Genomic DNA, 17,075 nt, shown 5'->3' on the forward strand with positions numbered 1-17,075 from the left:
AACACATTGAGTAGCAGTAGGCTTACAGACTACTAGTAGAGAGATATGGAGCTTTAGACCGTGAGAAATAAAAAATTTAATTGAATAATACCTCAAGTTGTTGAGATCTAACTGTAGAGATATAAGATGAGTGGTACAAATTATGGAAGAAGAAGTAGAAACCAGTTAAAAACTGAACAAAAATAGAAGGAAAAAATATAAAAGGAGATAGAAATAAATAATATCATGTAAATTGTATTAGGAGAAAAGGAGAAAAATGAAATAAGTAAAGGAATAAAGAAAATATGAAGGGGAAATGAATAAAAACTACAGAATAAGAAAAAGAGAAAAAAATTAACACCGATTAGACGTGTTGCGTGCTGCATGCACACATGCACAGGTAATGCACATGCAAACATGCATAAGCACGTGAGGAGCGTTGGAACAATATGCGCGTGGAAACAAGAGATTTTGGGCCGAAATCAATTACTAGGCTCAATTGCAATTAATCTTCTCTTCAGGCGATGGTTCACTGTAACGCGAGCGATATATATAGCGGTTTTTTTATTTTTTTATTTTTATTTTTTGTTTTTTACAAACATATATTTTCGATTTGAAAATTTACAGAAATATACTCCGGCCGCCCGACACCCGGGCGGCAAGGGCTTATCCGAAAAAAAAAACGACAAAAAATTGCAGACAGGTCCCTGGGGGCCGGTCGCCCGGCAGCGGGGCGGCCGCCCCCCCCCCAGGCCGCCCGGCAGCTGGGCGGCCGGCCTGGCCGCCCGGCTCTCCCACCCTTATATAAGGGTTGGCTGGTCCCCCACCCCTCATTTGCATCACTAAAATTCCAGAAAATAAGAAAAAAGAGAGAGGGAGGGAGAGAGGCGAAGCCCTGGCGGATTTTCGAGCCGGCGACTGCAGGTAACCAAAATTCTTCTACGCTTTACAAATAGCATGATTGTGTGTCCAGATATGTCGAGCAATTATTTTTGTTGTATTTATTTTTGTTGAAATAGTAGATTAGCAATCAATTTAATATCATGATTGTGTGTCCAGATATGTCGAGCAAGCTTTATTTTCAAGTTCATTATGGTGATGGATATATTTCTCATGATGCGTATGGAGTAGATCTATCAGCTTTTGAACGAAGAGAATGCGGAATAGATAAACTCTTAGAGAAGAGTTTTAGTTCCATACGCAAATGGCTTCACGAGATATTCAATGTGAATTCAAAGACTCATTTCTTAACCGTTGAGACTGTGACAAATTGGGGAACTGAAGGGAATTTCTGAGAGTTGATGCTTATAGCAAACACCGAAGAATGACGGACTTACATGCAAGCAGCTCTTGACCGCGGGTGCCCTCTTGCAATACTAATTCAGATTCACCAGAAGGCAGCCCATTTCGGTGAAGGATCAACAAGTACATCATCTCATATGAACCAAGCAGTGCAACAAGAAAATGAAGATCAGGACATGCATGTCACAGAACCTGAGCCGCAAGGTATAGCTGATCAGGTAGGAGAAAAAGAAGATCAGAACGTGCATGTCATTCAATCTGAGCCGCAAGGTTTAGCTGATGAGGGGAAGCGGATACCTGGAATAGTGGAAGCTGTACAGAATGAAGACCAAGAGACTCGAATGATGGAAGAATGTGGGGACTCATCAGACGATGAGGACTACCTGTTGCTAGGTGAATGGCGAGGCAAGGGTTTTGGAAATCCAGTGATACAGGATATTAGGAGTAATGAGTACGAATACAGAGAGAATGAGGTTGTGCAGGGGGCAAAGTATCCTAGCATTGAAGCTGTGAAAGATGCTGTGAAGCTTTGGGCTATATTGTTAACGAAGGAATTTAGAGTTGTGAAGTCTACCAGCAAAGAATATGAGGTGAAGTGTGTCAATGGCGATTGTACATGGTGAGTACATGCCTACAAAGTCAAGTACAAGACATACTGGGAGTGTTTAATTGTTACACCACATATATGTAGATTAACTGCTGTTGCTCAAACTCACCGTAACATCACATCCACTTTCGTTGCCAAGAAGATGTATGGGGTGATTCTGGACAAAATTGATTATGAGCCAAAATTGATAATTAGGGACATCGACGACCGTTTTCAATACAAAATCAGCTATGTAAAGGCTTGGCAGGCAAAACAAAAGGTGTTTGAGATGAGATTCGGCACATATGAGGCATCATATGATAACCTGGCTCACATGCTGTCAGCAATTGTGCAGAGAAATCCTGGAAGCGCGGCTGATACCTACATTATACCGAGTTTAGATGGGGGACCTGGGTTTCTACTTCGTGCTTTCTTCTGCCTTGGTGCATGTGTGAGGGCATTTATGTATTGTCTTTCCGTTCTATGTATTGATGGCACATTCTTGATAGGAAGATATAAGGAGACAATACTAACAGCGATTGGAGTTAATTGCAACAAGCAGGTGGTTCCCATCGCCTTTGCTTTTGTTGAGAATGAGAACACAGAGAGCTGGTACTGGTTCCTTGAACGTGTGAAGATTCACGTTGTTGCTGGAAGGCCTGATGTTTGCCTCATCGGTGACAGACATGCTGGTCTTTTAGCAGCAATAAGACAACTACATGAAGGAAGTCGAGGACAGCCTCCTCTATGGCCAGATGTTTTGAGTAGGTGGTGCATAAGGCATATGGGTGCAAATTTTTATGAGCGCTTCAAGAATAAGGAACTTATGAATTTGTTCAAGAGATTGTGCACTCAGAATCAGCAGCGGAAGTTTGATGCATTGTGGCAGGTGCTAGATAACATGTGCGCCGAGCTGCTAAAGGAACAGGCCTCAACCTCCAGCCGGAGATGTTCCGGCGGCGGACCTTTCACACAGTGGATTAAGGATGCACCTAAGAAGAAGTGGTCAATTCTATACGACACTTGTGGTCGTCGATATGGGATCGAGACAACCAACCACGCAGAGTGTTACAATATGGTAATGCGTCATGTTCGTGGATTTCCTCTTGTTGGCATAGTTGAATTCATCATGTACGGATGCATAAGGTACTTCAGAAAACGGTACCAGACAGCTGTTGTCTTACTTAATGATCCAGGTGTGATTTTTTGTAATAGGGTCACTAACTACATGAAAGAAAAGATTGAAAAGACTCAATATCACAGAGTGGTCTCCATGGGCACAAAGGATCAAAAGTTTGAGGTTTCATGCAAGGACAGGACAGGGTAGGGTGTCCGCAGACAAAGGGTCGTTCAGGATTGCTTGATAACGCCGGAACGCAAGGTTTTTTTGCAGATGCAAGAAGGCACAGATTCTTCACTTACCATGCTCCCATGTCATTGCGGCATGTTCAAAATCTGGGTTGGATCCTGGGGTTTTTGTTTCACAATATTACAGAAAAAAACCGCTGTGCACACTTGGGGCCATGAGATATATGGCATAGGTAGTCTGGGATCATTCACTACACCAAATATCTCTCCAATGTACATTCCAAATCCAGATACTAGGAGAGGGGTTGGTCGACGGCAGACACTTCGTATCCGTAACGGAATGGATGAGTCTGAGGTAGGAAAGAAGAAAAAAAGATGCAACCTGTATGGAGCAGATGGACACACTTACAAGAAGTGCCCTAAAATGCAAGAAGATAATGCTGGTGCTAAGGTTGGACCTTCTGGAAATCCCACCGATGGATTGCCTCCGGATTTTGGAGCCCGTCGCGTCTAGATTTCATTATGTGTGCATATGTATTTGAATTAGATGTATGGATATGTATTCCGACCTGTATGTCATAATTACATTTCGTTATGTATGGATATGTATTTGCACCAGATTGTAGCATGTAATATTACGAAGGTATTTGTGTAGTAAGATTTCTTGGTTGTAGTTCTAAATGTGTAGGTTAGTTCAATTATATTGCTCACTGAATGTAGTGTACTGAAAATAGAAAGGTAGTTACGAATCATAAATTTTTGGTTTGCAATACAGTTTTGTAAATAATGCTACGATTACAAAGCAGAGGCTTAAGGCGTTCGTACTACTAGATATTTGAACAATGAAAAACATGGCATGTGCAACACGATAACCTCGTGTTGTGAGTAAACCTAACATGACTTAGGAAATGTAAAATGCCGGGATTACATGGTGGTGCTTTACTGAGTGCACCGAGGATATTTTCCCTTCCTAATAGCTTCAGACCCTGCTTCCTTAGCACGGCGGGCCCTCTCTCGCTTCCTCTCCCTATCAGCTTCACGTTCCTCTGCCTTCTGACGCTCCACTTCTGCAATCCTCTTCTGAATCTCTTCCTGGTTTTTCTTGCGCTTCTCCTCCATCTGTTCTTTATGCAGCATTCGTTGCCACCTTTGTGCAGCCCACCTTACTTGACGCTCCACGTGGTTCTTATCCTGCTGAGATTGCTCGGCGTCTAACCACTGCACGAAATCACATAGAGGCGGTGGAGTCTTTCCCCAAATCATGTTAGAAGTCATTACTAGATCTGAAAGTGGCAAACTCTGATAGTGTTTTGTAGTACCTTTGCTCGGTCCTTGCCGTAATGCTTGGGCGGGTCGTACTCGTAATTCTCGCACATGAAGAATCTCTTGCCAAAGTCGTCCCCCAAAACCCTTGATTTCATTAGTTTGCACAAGGATCCACAAAAACACATAGGCACCTGGACTCCTTGGGGGACTGTTTCCGTCACCTTATTCCATGGAATGTAGGTGGATCCTGAGGATGCCATGGTGTTGAGCCTTGGCAATCACAAGTGAGCAATCAAATTGCTAATATAATATATCAACGCTAATCATTATCAGTAACTACACCTAAATGTACAACTAATCACTCCTAATAATAATTAAACTGATTGCTAAACTATTTTCTAACATTTTCTAAAAAGTTTTCTAACATTTTCTATAATTTTCTGACATTTTCTAAAAAAATTTAATATTATCTTCCAATTTTTAAGACTTTCTAATACTTCTCTAACAATTTTCTAGTATTTTCTAATACTAAATCTAACACTAAATGTATTATATCAACGCTAATCACTACAAATAACTGCATCTAAATATACCACTAATCACTCCTAACAATAATTGAACTGATTGCTAATCTACTGTTTCAAAAAAATAATTACAACATAATCTATTTATAAAATGTAGAAAATTTTAGTTACCTAAAGTTGCCTGCTTGAAAATCTGACAGGGCTTCGCCGCTTTGCCTCTCCCTCCTTCCCTCTCTTTTCTTTTTTTCTGGATTTTTAGTAAGACAAATGAGGAGGTGAGGGGGCAGCCAACACCTTATATAGGGGTGGGGGGCCGGCCGCCCGGCTGCCGGGCGACCGGTCCCCAGGGACCTATCTGCAATTTTTTGTCGTTTTTTTTTTGCGGATAAGCTCCTGCCGCCCGGCCGCCAGCGGCCGGGTATATTTCTGTAAATTTTCAAATCGAAAATATATTTTTTGTAAAAAACGAAAATATAAAATATAAAAATAAAAAAGCCACATATATATCCTTACCGTCATGGATGGACAGCGGCAGAGAGAAAAGGCCACTGCACGCGGGCCGGGGCGGCGCAAGTGGCCTTTGGTGGATCCCCGTGGGCTGGTGGGACGGGCCGTGCGCCAAGCCCAAAAATATATACACGGAAAAGTAGCACCAGAAGGGAAACCACCATAACACTGACATTTCATCACTCACATTTCTTTTTTTTTTAGGATGTACTCACATTTCTTTTACGCATCCAGTGCCTGATCAGACCGTGTCTACATCACGAATGGAGAATTCCTAAACTATCAGCCGAAGCGCGATCAGAGATGCAGCGACCATGGCCGTCCACGCCCTTCCCAACATCGCCGAGGAAGCTGCTGCAGAAGTCCTGCACCATCCATCCCAGCAAAATTTACCACACGGATCATGGATTACCAGTTACCACAAGTCAGAGGTCGAAGGAAACATTTGCAGTGGATTTCACTTACTCAGATGCCAGGAACTTGCATGATCCAAAACCTGAAAAGAACACGGCGAAGAGCAGACCGTCAGAATTGAGATCACCGAACAATGTGATGATCAAAACGAACGCCGGATCAATGGAGCACAAGGCGCAACAGTTACATTCTCGGGTCCCGCTTGACGAGGCCTCCGGCGCTGCCGAAGTTGCAGGCGATGTCGGAGTTGCCGTTCTGCTGGTAGAAGATGTTGAAGGCGTAGGAGGCGTGGGTGAGGAGCGTGTTCGGCTGGTAGCACCGGCCGCCCGGCTGCAGCTGGGAGCAGTCGGCGCCGCCGGGGCCGCACGCCCAGTCCAGCGCGTTCTGGAGGTCCTCCTGGGAGGCGCCCGGCCGGTTCTGGTGGGACAGGCCGGTCCGGTTTGACCGGTACCGGTCAAATCCGACCGGTTACCGACGGTTTGGTGAACTCTGGTTCAGCCTGTGTGTGGTAGCTAGCTAACGGTCTCGAACTCGGGAGAAGATCACACCGGAGCAGCTAGCTGCTGGGCTGCTGGCTACGACATCGAAAGGTACTAATCAGTGCCTCTTGGCCATGTCGACAGCATGTAATAATAACACACAACGCCAGATGAGCGGCCTCTCACACGTTTGAGCAGGTTCCCCTTGGTCGAGAACAGAACGCATATGACGACGACCTCTCACATCATCACAAAATACAAATTGAGCGAGCCCAAAACCGTCACAGTATATATATTCCACAGCCAACTTTGACAAGTCACAAGGAACTGCCCGGTGGAAGCAACACGACAAACATATATATACTCCCCTGTTTCAAATTATAATTTGTTTTTTTATAATTTGAGCAAAATATCACTTGTTTTGTTGTGGCTTGCTTTATAAATAAAAGTTCTTCGAGTAGTATAACTTATAAATAATTTGATTATATTTTCACAAATTTTTGAATAAAATGAGTGGTCAAACTTAAGGTAAAAAAAGGCAAGCAAATTATAATTTAGGACGGAGGTAGTACAATTAACAGTCGTATACAACACACTGAAGAATCAAACTCCAAATTCTCTAATCCACACCTCTACGTTAGCAAAACATATTGAAGAAAATCGAACAAAAGCAAAGAGTGATACTATCTCCCCGAATTATATTAATAATATCGACAACTTACCTGGAAAAAACTTTCCAGTAATTTAACCAGTTTCATGTTGAGTGATATACTTAGGGATTGTTCGATATCGATTATTATCTCCTCAAGGATTTAAGTCCCCAATTCCTTGTGCAAATAATCCGACGTCAAATGATTTTATTTTATTTTTGTTTAGGCGCATGGGTGACAACGTCAGACACGTGACGTGACCACTTGGATCTAACAGTCTTGGAACTGAAGAGCAGTTTGACTAGTTGTTGCGATGATAATTTCAATTTGGAGACTTAACTCCAAAGATAATATTTTCTCTGCAAAAAAGAGCAGTGGTTAGAAACTGTGCACGCACGCATGCGTGCATAATGCGGTTAATGAACACTGTGGATCTCGAAAGATACTATAATGCCTCGTGGGTGAGAAATATTTAGCACACAAATGACCTTTCACATTTCAGCCGGTCAAATAAGCCTATATAAAACACAAATAACTCTCACACATCACTGTTAGCTAGAAAAGCCAAAAAAATAAACAATAATCTATGATACATGTACAATATTATACAGGGAGAGATCCCACGATCGCAATAATACACCGCGGGTGGTGAAAGCAACCCAGCAAAACAATCAGGCAGTCTTATACAATAATAGAGTCTTGAAAGATCAAATCGTAGCTCTCTTATCCACGCTGGGAGCGGCTAGTCAAAGCATGCCGGCTGAGTTTGTAGGTATGCAATTCTTCACGTGCCACAAAATGACACTTTATTTTACACATTGGTCATCGATTTTAAACACGGTATGGTTTAAACTCTGAGTATGTGAATTGTGATTGTAGTAATTACGGTCTGATGCCTCGATCTCTTTGTAGGTTTTGAAGCCCGAACTTTTTTCCATTATGTAAAAATCTCCTCTTATCCACATCCTCGCATTATTAGGAGACTGACTGATCCACATCTAGGCTAGCGAAATCAAACCAACTTATACACAAACTGACTCTTCTTATAAAGAATTACATAAACTAACATAAAACATGATTATGCCTCCGATCCTTTAAATAATGAACTGAACACCATCAGACACTAAGTATAAAGGAAACACCATCAGACACTCATGATCCGGAGCAGTTTCCTTCATAAATAAAATAAAAGGGAAAAGACGAATAAATAAAATAAAATACTAGTACACGCACGCTAAAAAATAGTGAGAGGCGGGCCCGCGGGCCGCCGTCCCTGTGACAGAACCGCCCAAATTAAACCGGCTTAAGTGCGCTAACTATCATCTTAATGGTTAATCAAGTTACTGTGCACTTAAAACGGTGTAATCCGGACGTCTGTCGGTTTAAGGATCGGAAAACACTGGAAGTCTCGCACGAAGACGAGCACAAATGATTACAAGCAGACAAAAGTTCTCAAGGTTAATTTACAAAGCGGAGTTATACAAACAAGTTTACGTAAATTATCAGAGTTCAAAATGCAGCGGAAACTAAATAGAAGTTGAGTTTAGAAGAACAACGACTACTACGATGACGTGAGGACGTCACATCGAGCCCACCGATGTGAATCCTGGTTAGCTCCAGCCAGCAGCAGTTACCTGAAAACAGGGTGACAACAAACCCTGAGTATACTAATACTCAGCAAGGCTTACCCGACTATGGGTATACTTAGCCCACTATCTAGACATGCAAAGTTTTTTGGCTCTGGAGTTTGTTTTGATAAAAGGCTACTACTAATGAATCCTTACTTTCAATATTTTAGCTCAATTTAAGCTTATCAAGTATCAACTAGATTTGCCTGACATCTAGAGCAAGCATGGTTGATCACATCAATCTTTACAAAGTATCATTATCATATCATCATCATTCCATTCTCATTCCAATTCTTTACTACGATGTGACAAAGAGATCAAGACTCTCATAACCGCGAGTCACGACGAATCGATCCGATTTAACCTTGCAAGGTGGACCTAACCAACACGGCACGTATATGCCCCGTCGGGCTATACACACCAACCCTTCACATATGCACACCGAATAGGCGAACTGCCCTGCGACCCGGGACTGCTAGCCCCACCGATACCAACGAAGGGTCAGCCATGAGTTTGTATACTAGCTCCACTGGTGAAGACAGTATCAAGTCCGCCTACCGGTGCACATATGGTACTGAGCTTACCGGTTTCGACTACCTCCTACTTCCGGCATGCGGTTAGTACTGTTCAATCCTCGATCAACACTGCCAACAACGGAACGGTCCTCAATCGACACAGGCGGAGGCTTACTTTCCATCCATTCCATATCCATAACCAATTCATCTCCGCCTGGTCTCCAGTTTTCCTTTATTTTCTCAAAGATTCCCTTCTTTAGTAACTTTCCATAAGAAGCAAGACCTAAATCTCGCGAGTGACAGGAATCACTCGACTTCTGCCGGGTCTCTAATTAGCAAAGCATTTCTAACGGTACCTGTATACTAGTAGAGACTCATAGGTACTTAGGGAGAAACATGCATACTAGGGTTTCATTCAACTCCTGAAAACTTAATGCACAAAACTTAAATAATACATTGAATACGTGAAAATAAAGGTTATGCTCCGGGACTTGCCTGGGATCAACACTGAATTAGTTAGTGTTGGTTAGATGATATTCGCTTGGCGGACATTTTCCTTTGGGTAATGCACATCGGGTCCATCCATCCATCTTCTGGGTGCGTCCACTGTTACACCACCTTCTGGCTCGGCTGCTGCTTCGGCTTGCGGTTCCCCTGCTTGCGGCTCCGAGATCGTATCAGCAACCAACTCGTAGACGGCTTCGCTCGTAGTGTCTACACGTATGAAAGATGCCATGCTAGAGTCAGAACCACAGCAAAGCATGGATGCTCATGCGACGCATTTCAATATAAAGCAATTAAAAGAAACGATAGAGCTGACATACATCAACTGAGTAACCACCACAAAGAAAATAACAACTAACGATTTGAGTGCTTAGGTGCGGTTCCGAAGTTCAACTCATTTTAGCCTGAAGTGTTTCCTACCAAGCAAAAGTTACTAAACTTGCTTTGAAGGATTAAACACAACTCTAGAACAACATGGATAAAAATTATCTAGGGACTTGTTTTGTTGCAAAAACACTTGCATGCATGAAAGAATTAAATACAACAAAAACAAAAGAAAAGATTAGCTAGGAGGCAAGTAAAAGAAAGGACTTGACTTGCGGATATAATCTAGCAACAAAAATTTATCAGAAAACATGATTTTGATAAAGCATGCCACATAAATCTCCAATATTTACTGACGATCGACAGTATTTATTTTAACCCTAGAAAAGGAATTAAACACTACAGATCCACACACATGCATAAGGGCTAAGCACCTGAAACTTTTTCAGTGGACTACACATGCAAGGAGTAAGCTACCATAAAATTTTCAGGATTTTTAGACAAACCAAACAACCGATACAAATAATCTAGCTTAAACGCAAACCATAAATTTAGCAGGGGTAAAAGTGACACTTACCATGCCCAAATATTTTTCTACTGAAGATCCTGATTTAATAAACCTAACAAAATTTGGTTTGCAATTTTAGGATTTTCCTGCATTTTTCTAGGATTTATCAAACTCTCAGCCAAAATAACAAATAAAGAAAAACAAAAAGGGGGGCTGACAGCCGGGCCCCACATGGCAGTGGGCGCCGGCCCAGCCCTCAGCACCCTCCCCTGCTTCAGCCCGCGCACGCGCGCCAGGCCATGGCCGCGGCCAGGTGCGGCGGCGGTGCGGCTCCCGCCCGCCGGCGGCGGCCGGCCAGCGGTGCGGCCTGGCCGGACCGCGGTCAGGGCGAGCCAGCAGAGCGAGGGCGCCCACGGGGCGCGCACGCAGGCGGCCCGCAGCGGCGCCAAGGCTAGGGGCGGCGGCGACTGGTGGCGGCGTTCCAGCCGGCACGGCTCAAGGCGGCGGAAAGGCGGGGCATGCCAGCGGCCAGGGGACCCAGGCGACCCCGGGGCGCGCGGCGGCACAGCTGGAGCCAGCGCGGAGGCGGCCCGCGACGGCATAGGCGGCGGCAAGCGGCGGCGCACGGCGGCGGGGCGTGTTCCCGACGACGGTAGCGCACAAACTCAAAGGGGAAGGGTCGGGGAGATGGAGTAAGACATGAGGAAGCTCACGGTGACCTTCAATCGGACGGAGGGAGGTCGGGGAGGGGAGCTCGACGGCGAGGCAGAGCTTCGGCGCGGAGCAGCAATGGCGGACGCGGTCTGCAGCTTCGATTCCGGCCGACGGAGGGCTCAATCGAGCACGAGATGGAGCGAAGAAGGTGGAGGGCGAGGTTGCGCAGCTTGGAACGCGAGGAATCGAGGCACGGCGGCGAGAGGTGGCCGGAATCGGCACCGGCGCGGCGAGCGGCGGGGCTAGGGTTGCTCGAGCTCCACTGCGTGCTCCGCACGAGCGAGGAAAGGGGAACGGGGAGGCGAAAACGGGGACGGCACCGTGGGGATAAGGACGCGCAGCGCGGAGGGCGAGAATCGCCGGCGCGGCGACACGTGGGCACAAACGTCGAGAATGAACGGCGGCGGCGGTGCCGTCACGGCGTGAGATAGAGAGAAGGAAGAGACGAGATGGTGTGTGGCAGTTTCGTAATTATACTGAAGTTCAAAATTTTATTTTGTAAACTCAATTTTTCTCCTATTTCATGGGCTCAAATGAAAAATTTTTGAACACGAAAGTTGTTCAAAATTTTGAGATCTTCAACTTTTGTTTCAGGCACTTTTTCATTTGAACAAAGATTTGAAAGATAAAATTTCAAAACTCGGGTGCATTTGAAAATGTCCAATTCAAAGCAAAATTAAAAATTTTCTTTAAATTTCGTGCTGAAACTTGAATTTTGGTCAAAATAAAAGTTGTAGAGAAAAAAAAAGTCTACAACTTTTGTTTTGGGCGAAAATTGATTTGAGGCTCGGATCAAGAAGAAAAACGTAGACGAACATGGCTAAACAATGTTTAATGCGCGGACTCGGTTAACGCTAATGATGGTGATTAGCCTCGATTAGCGATTAAGCACAATATTAACATCAAAATTAACACCGGAGTGTTACATTCCCCTACCCGGCGGACACACGCCGGGGCCTCGCCAATCGCCATCCATCTACCGGTATAATTATATAAACCGGCTCGGCCCGGCACGACCCCGCAAGCTTCCCTCCATATCCCACCCAGCAGGAGCTAGCTCCGATCCCCAAGGCGACCGGCAAGTCCCCCTCCCCACCTAACGTTGCGACGGCCGGTCAGCCTCCAGTCCACGGCGCGCCCGCGAGCTCGACGTCTCGACGCTTCCACTTGCCGAGAGCCGGGCGCCGCAGAGCCTCAAGTTCAATTCACCGCCGCGGGCGCGGAGAGCGTTTCCGAGCCTCGGCTCTTCCACCCGCCGAGAGCCGCGGGCCCGGCGGCAGCTAGCTCCGGCGGGCGGCGAGCGAGCACCGCCGCCGCGGGGGCATGACGGCGGGCGGCGGAGGAATGCGGATGGGGAAGTACGAGATGGGGCGGACGCTCGGGGAGGGCCACTTCGGCAAGGTGAGGCTGGCGCGGCACGCCGAGACGGGCCGCGCCTTCGCCATCAAGATCCTCGACCGCCAGCGCATCCTCGCCATGAAGATCGACGAGCAGGTGCGCGCGTGCCCATCTGATTCCGATCGATGGCCATCGATTTCCTCTTGCTCATCCAAGTTCGATTACTGTTCTGGTGCTGGGATGGCCGGCGCGGCGCAGATAAAGAGGGAGATCGCCACGCTGAAGCTGCTCAAGCACCCCAACGTCGTCCGGCTGTACGAGGTGAAGCTCCATCTATCGCATCCTCCTCTGCCGCCCGCTCCAAATCCTCCCTCCGAATTCATGCCCGTTTCTTGATTCCATGCTGCTTCCTTTCCTGCCGAGTTGACTAAAGAAATGTTCTTGGAAGAGGACCAAGGGGATGGGTAGTTTGGGCAATTAATTTGCGTGCGCGGCTGATGGCAAGCAAGCAGCTGCCGTGCCGTTGAACCTGTACGAGTTGCGTGCGGACCTCGAGGCTGCGGCCAAATATAGAAAAATCAGGCCGCAGCTCAGTCCTCCACTCTTCTTTGAATTTTCTGCCAAAAAAAAGCAGAGAACCTTCTTTGAATAAGTTTAGTCTCCATAGATTTAGTATTAGTATAAAAATAGTGTTCCTTTCAGTTCCCTTTCCTTGACTTGGATACACTTGCAAACAACGAAAGAAATGGACGCCGGACGCCCGAAAGGACCTGCCTAAGTACAGAATTTCCAGCCACCTGACCCAATCACCAAACCCAGTTAAGCTCAACTGCCCAACACAGACTCCTCCTGTTGCATTCCAAGAATGGTTTCTGTCCTCGTGCCTCTTAGTTTTATTTCATTTCAATTCATTTTATTCCCCGTTGGTGCAGCAGACTTATAGCCGTATAAATAATTCAAGGAAAAGATCCTGCAACGAAAACAAACCTCCGGGATGTCACGTCTCGGATCCTCCAAATCTGCTGACGGCCATTGGGCGCTGTTGTAGAGTGTAGACAATGAGATCATCGTGTGAGGACTGTCTACACCAGGGGGTCACGTGAGATCCCAGCCGTCAGAGCTGGTGATCCGATGGCGTCTGCTACTCCCAGCACGCCACACCGATGAACGAGATAGCGATGGAGTTGTCTTGTCCTGAGGGTTGATATGCTTGCCTGGTTACCTCTACGAAATCCGGAAGCCACCGAGTGGATAAAATGGCTTTTCGATTGTAGAGGTGGCGTGCACGGTCCCAATAATTGGATGCACTGCGTCATCCAGTACTCATCCTCTCCAGCATTTCTTCAGGCAGCTTTCGGTCCTGCAAGGCAAAAGAAAGGCTGCACAGCATGAGCCCACTGTTTCGCATATGCATCTTCAAGGATTATGGTCCCACATCGCTAGGGATTTCATCCAATAATTCATAGGTGAAGTGTCAATCAGAGTAGCAAATGGATGTGTTTGGTTCACTGACTGATTTCATTTGTGGGTGATGTCTACGTCAGGCTTTGCTTCCTGCAAGAGAAATACGTATTAGAAAACGATGCCTGCCGGCTTTGGTAATTGCTTGCAGACTAATGTGGTAGTGACTTGGCCGGTATTTTAGATAGACGAAGCCCCAAAGCTATGTAGGCTAGGAAAAGCTGTTCTAAGTAAGTCCATTGTTATAAGGGGGAAAGGGTAGATAAGGGCAGGCTTTATTGACAAGGGTTACACCGAGTAGTGGTCTATGCTAAAAATGGCACATAGACTAAAGTCTAAAGTTGTGTGAGAATATAGAACTGATCCATTCGTTTCAGAAATGGGCTTAACCTTTATTTAACCTTTCCTTGTGCAGGTTTCAGCAAGCAAAACAAAAATATACATGGTCCTTGAGTATGTAAATGGAGGAGAACTATTTGACAAAATCGTAAGGATTCTACCACTTAACTGTAAACTAGTTTCTGATGTAGGAGTATATCGGACTCAATATTTGATACATGCAGGCATTGAAGGGTAAGCTGACAGAGAAGGAAGGGAGAAAACTATTCCAGCAGCTAATGGATGCCATAGGCTATTGCCACGAGATGGGGGTCTATCATAGGGACCTCAAGGTAATCACTAGCCTAGCTTTTGAGACTTCACATTTTCTGGTACCATGCAATGATGAAAATGGTAAACAGATTAGATCACTGACACTTTTCTTCTGAACCTTTTGCAGCCAGAGAATGTCCTTGTTGATGCAAAAGGAAACATAAAGGTTTCTGATTTCGGACTAAGTGCACTTCCGCAAAATCAACGGGTATGGCATTGTCTTGGACGTCTAATCAATCTGAATCATTTTTTTTTGCCTAAAATTACGGCTCTTTTTCCAGAAAGATGGTTTGTTGCATACTACATGTGGCAGCCCTAACTACATAGCCCCTGAGGTAAGAATTAAGCACTCTTTGTTCTGGTGTTGGGCATACTAGGATGCATGGTTCCATCATTACTTCAGTTCTGCTTCGTGCACATGGAAGAGGGAATCGCTGACATTGAATTTTTAGGTCCTTCTGAACAAAGGTTATGATGGCTCCATGTCTGACATATGGTCCTGTGGTGTGATCCTGTACGTAATGCTTACAGGGAATCTTCCATTTGATGACCAAAATATGGTTGTCCTTTACCAGAAGGTATAACGGAAGGAATGAAGCATTACAGGAAAATGCTTGGCTAATTTCATTTGATGCAGCCATATCTCAGTGTGATATTTATTTGTTCTCAGATTCTGAAGGGAAATGCTCACATTCCAAAATGGCTCTCACAAGGTGCCCAAGATATACTGCGGAAAATTCTAGATCCTAGCCCTATTACCCGCATAGACTTGGATGGAATAAGGACACACGATTGGTTCAAGCAAGGTTATGCTCCTGCTGTGCCATTTAATGATGATGAAGATATCAGTATGTCTGAAGGCAGCCTAAATATGACTGAGGTAACCTATGTGAGCTGTACTTACATTTTATAATAGCATGGTTTTAGGCTTTTAGCAGAATGGTAAAGTCCTGAAACATGTCTGTTTTCTGAAGCATAATGGCATTCAAGACAACATTGCAATCAACCAAATCAATGCTTTCCAGCTCATTGGGATGTCCTCCTGCCTTGATTTATCTGGATTTTTTGAGAAAGAGGTTAGTTCAAACATTTGTTTCAATTAATTATTTAGCGTATTCTAATTTCTGATTTAAACTAAGTCCAAGACCAACATACAAAGCAAGTCCTAAGTTGGAAGGGTCCCAATTGAGATGATAAATGCTAAAAAAATGCTTGGAAAAAATAGCATTCAGGAACCAGAAATTGACAAAGCCTACCTTCCCTTAGTTGTCTACGAGTCTTTTTTGGGCATTGACATTGATACTGTTAAAATTCTAGAGATGTAGATGTTTGTCATTGTTGTTATGACCTTCCACTAAAGTCAGGCATGTGGCTTGCACTGCAGGATGCTTCAGAAAGGAAAATCAGATTTGCATCAAATCATTTACCAGCTTATTTATTTGAGAAGATTGAGAGCATTGTCAGAAAAATGGGGTTGCAAGTACATAAGAGCAATGGCAAGGTAAGTGATCTCCTATCGTGTCTATGGACTTCCGACTGTATGTGTTCAGAATCAAGATGTTGAGAATCGTATATCTGTCATGCAGCTAAAAGTGATCCAAGATTGCAAGGGACTGGCAAATTCCAGAGGGCTAGAATCATTATTAGTTTCTGCAGAGGTATTTATAGTACATAGCAGATTCACAGTTTAGAAGAAAAAAAATAATGCAGATTCATAGTGTGTTCCTATTACACATTTCTTGTTTCTTTTTTATGATATTTCTACTTGACCTTCCTATTCTGAACATTTTGGTATTATGATTCCAGGTATTTGAGATAAATGAATCTCTTTATGTTGTCGAGCTAAAGAAGTCATCTGGAGACTGCTCCCTGTACAGAAAGGTATTGCTCCCTCCCTTGATGATTCAGAATTTGAAAGGCTTGGTTTTGTTCCTGGTCATTTCATTTTTAGCAAATATATGATTTATTGTGTCTGTCATCTTGTTTCAATGATGCAGTTGTGTGAGACGCTTTCAGAGGACTTGGGTATATGCAAAAGCCAGCAACTCCTAAAGCAAGATTCTATCAAACAAGAAATGGTTAGATATAATAGTAGCTTCTAACAAAAAGCCCCTTACTAACTAGGCTGTAGACAGAAACTAACACAAACAATATACTGAATTTTAAACAGTATATTGTCCATGCACCTATTACAAATGTGCTCGCTTATGCCTTTTTTTTCATGAATCTAGCCTTAAGAGGCTGAGATTACGTCAAATTGGCAACTGACATGTATGGAACTCCTCCTAAGCAATAATATGATGTAAACAAGTAAACTATACATATAAGAGTTTCAGAGTTACCTGGTCTCTGTTTCTCTAACATATTGATAACAGAATGTAAGATTCTTTGATTCTGAAGCCCCTGATGATTTTCAC

The 17,075-nt window shown here is 44.5% G+C and overlaps 1 protein-coding gene and 1 long non-coding RNA gene across 4 annotated transcripts; one reads left to right on the forward strand and one right to left on the reverse strand.

The window, feature by feature from the left end:
* Window positions 1-5,612: 5,612 nt before the first annotated feature.
* Window positions 5,613-6,079, reverse strand: LOC120696241. Its single transcript, XR_005684043.1, has 2 exons — window positions 5,938-6,079; window positions 5,613-5,837 (listed from the first exon to the last, which is right to left on the reverse strand). It is a non-coding gene; the product is annotated as an uncharacterized LOC120696241 (long non-coding RNA).
* A 6,150-nt stretch (window positions 6,080-12,229) lies between these two features.
* Window positions 12,230-17,061, forward strand: LOC120694630 (CBL-interacting protein kinase 21-like). Of its 3 annotated transcripts, XM_039977810.1 has the most exons (14): window positions 12,235-12,495; window positions 12,536-12,702; window positions 12,805-12,867; window positions 14,423-14,494; window positions 14,571-14,678; window positions 14,786-14,866; window positions 14,940-14,993; window positions 15,111-15,236; window positions 15,329-15,538; window positions 15,633-15,734; window positions 16,043-16,159; window positions 16,245-16,316; window positions 16,465-16,539; window positions 16,656-17,061. In XM_039977810.1, exons 2-14 carry the CDS (start codon window positions 12,553-12,555, stop codon window positions 16,758-16,760), a joined length of 1,335 nt encoding a protein of 444 aa, XP_039833744.1. In that variant the 5' UTR covers window positions 12,235-12,495; window positions 12,536-12,552; the 3' UTR covers window positions 16,761-17,061. The 3 variants fall into 3 exon arrangements, with proteins under 3 accessions (XP_039833742.1, XP_039833745.1, XP_039833744.1); XM_039977808.1 differs by having other exon boundaries at window positions 12,230-12,702; XM_039977811.1 differs by lacking the exon at window positions 14,423-14,494 and having other exon boundaries at window positions 12,234-12,702.
* Window positions 17,062-17,075: the final 14 nt, after the last annotated feature.

Source organism: Panicum virgatum, chromosome 2K (genome assembly GCF_016808335.1).
Source record: "Panicum virgatum strain AP13 chromosome 2K, P.virgatum_v5, whole genome shotgun sequence".
Taxonomy (NCBI): domain Eukaryota; kingdom Viridiplantae; phylum Streptophyta; class Magnoliopsida; order Poales; family Poaceae; genus Panicum; species Panicum virgatum.

Coding starts and splice junctions, on each gene's coding strand:
- LOC120694630 (XM_039977808.1), top strand. CDS start 12,532: ATGACGGCGGGCGGCGGAGGAATGCGGATGGGGAAGTACGAGATGGGG. Junction 15,237..15,328: donor TGGTTGTCCTTTACCAGAAG/GTATAACGGAAG, acceptor ATTTGTTCTCAG/ATTCTGAAGGGAAATGCTCA. Junction 16,317..16,464: donor CATTATTAGTTTCTGCAGAG/GTATTTATAGTA, acceptor TTATGATTCCAG/GTATTTGAGATAAATGAATC.